Here is a 388-nt window from a genome sequence, read left to right as displayed (position 1 = left end):
TGGCCTGATTTTGGACCCCCCGGCGCTGCCTCGGCCACGCCGGCCCAGTGCAGGCAGTGCTGGGACTTGGGGACTGCCACAGCCACGGCTGCCTGGGCACGGGGCTTCTCGGGCGCTGGGAAATAATTGTGCGGCGGAAGCGTTTTGGGTGGCTTTAGCTTTGATTTAAAAGGGAGGGAGCTCTCAGGAGTTGCTCTGCGTCCCTTCAGGGCTGTGCTGTAGCGGTGATCCGGTGTGAGCCGTGGGGATGGATGTGGTGCCCTGGGGGCCCGATCCCACCTGGGTGATGCTGGTCCCTGCCCTGGGGGGGGCTCTGGGTGGCCCCCGCCACGATCTGGGGATGTATAAAGGAGTGTTGGGTCCAGCCGCGCACAGAGGCCGGTGACGG

The 388-nt window shown here is 65.7% G+C and overlaps 1 protein-coding gene across 1 annotated transcript in view; it reads left to right on the top strand.

Annotated features, from left to right (window-relative positions):
• Positions 1-247: 247 nt before the first annotated feature.
• DAPK3 (death-associated protein kinase 3) overlaps positions 248-388 on the top strand; it is a 4,194-nt gene continuing 4,053 nt past the window's right edge. The window contains exon 1 of the mRNA XM_009890900.1: positions 248-381. Coding sequence (XP_009889202.1) covers positions 248-381 — 134 coding nt within the window. The remainder of the gene's footprint in view (positions 382-388) is intronic.

The sequence above is a fragment of the Charadrius vociferus genome, unplaced genomic scaffold (genome assembly GCF_000708025.1).
Source record: "Charadrius vociferus isolate BGI_N301 unplaced genomic scaffold, ASM70802v2 scaffold2508, whole genome shotgun sequence".
Classification (NCBI taxonomy): domain Eukaryota; kingdom Metazoa; phylum Chordata; class Aves; order Charadriiformes; family Charadriidae; genus Charadrius; species Charadrius vociferus.
The sequence above is the reverse complement of the archived record's forward strand: the minus strand, read 5'-3'. Positions and strand labels throughout refer to the sequence as shown.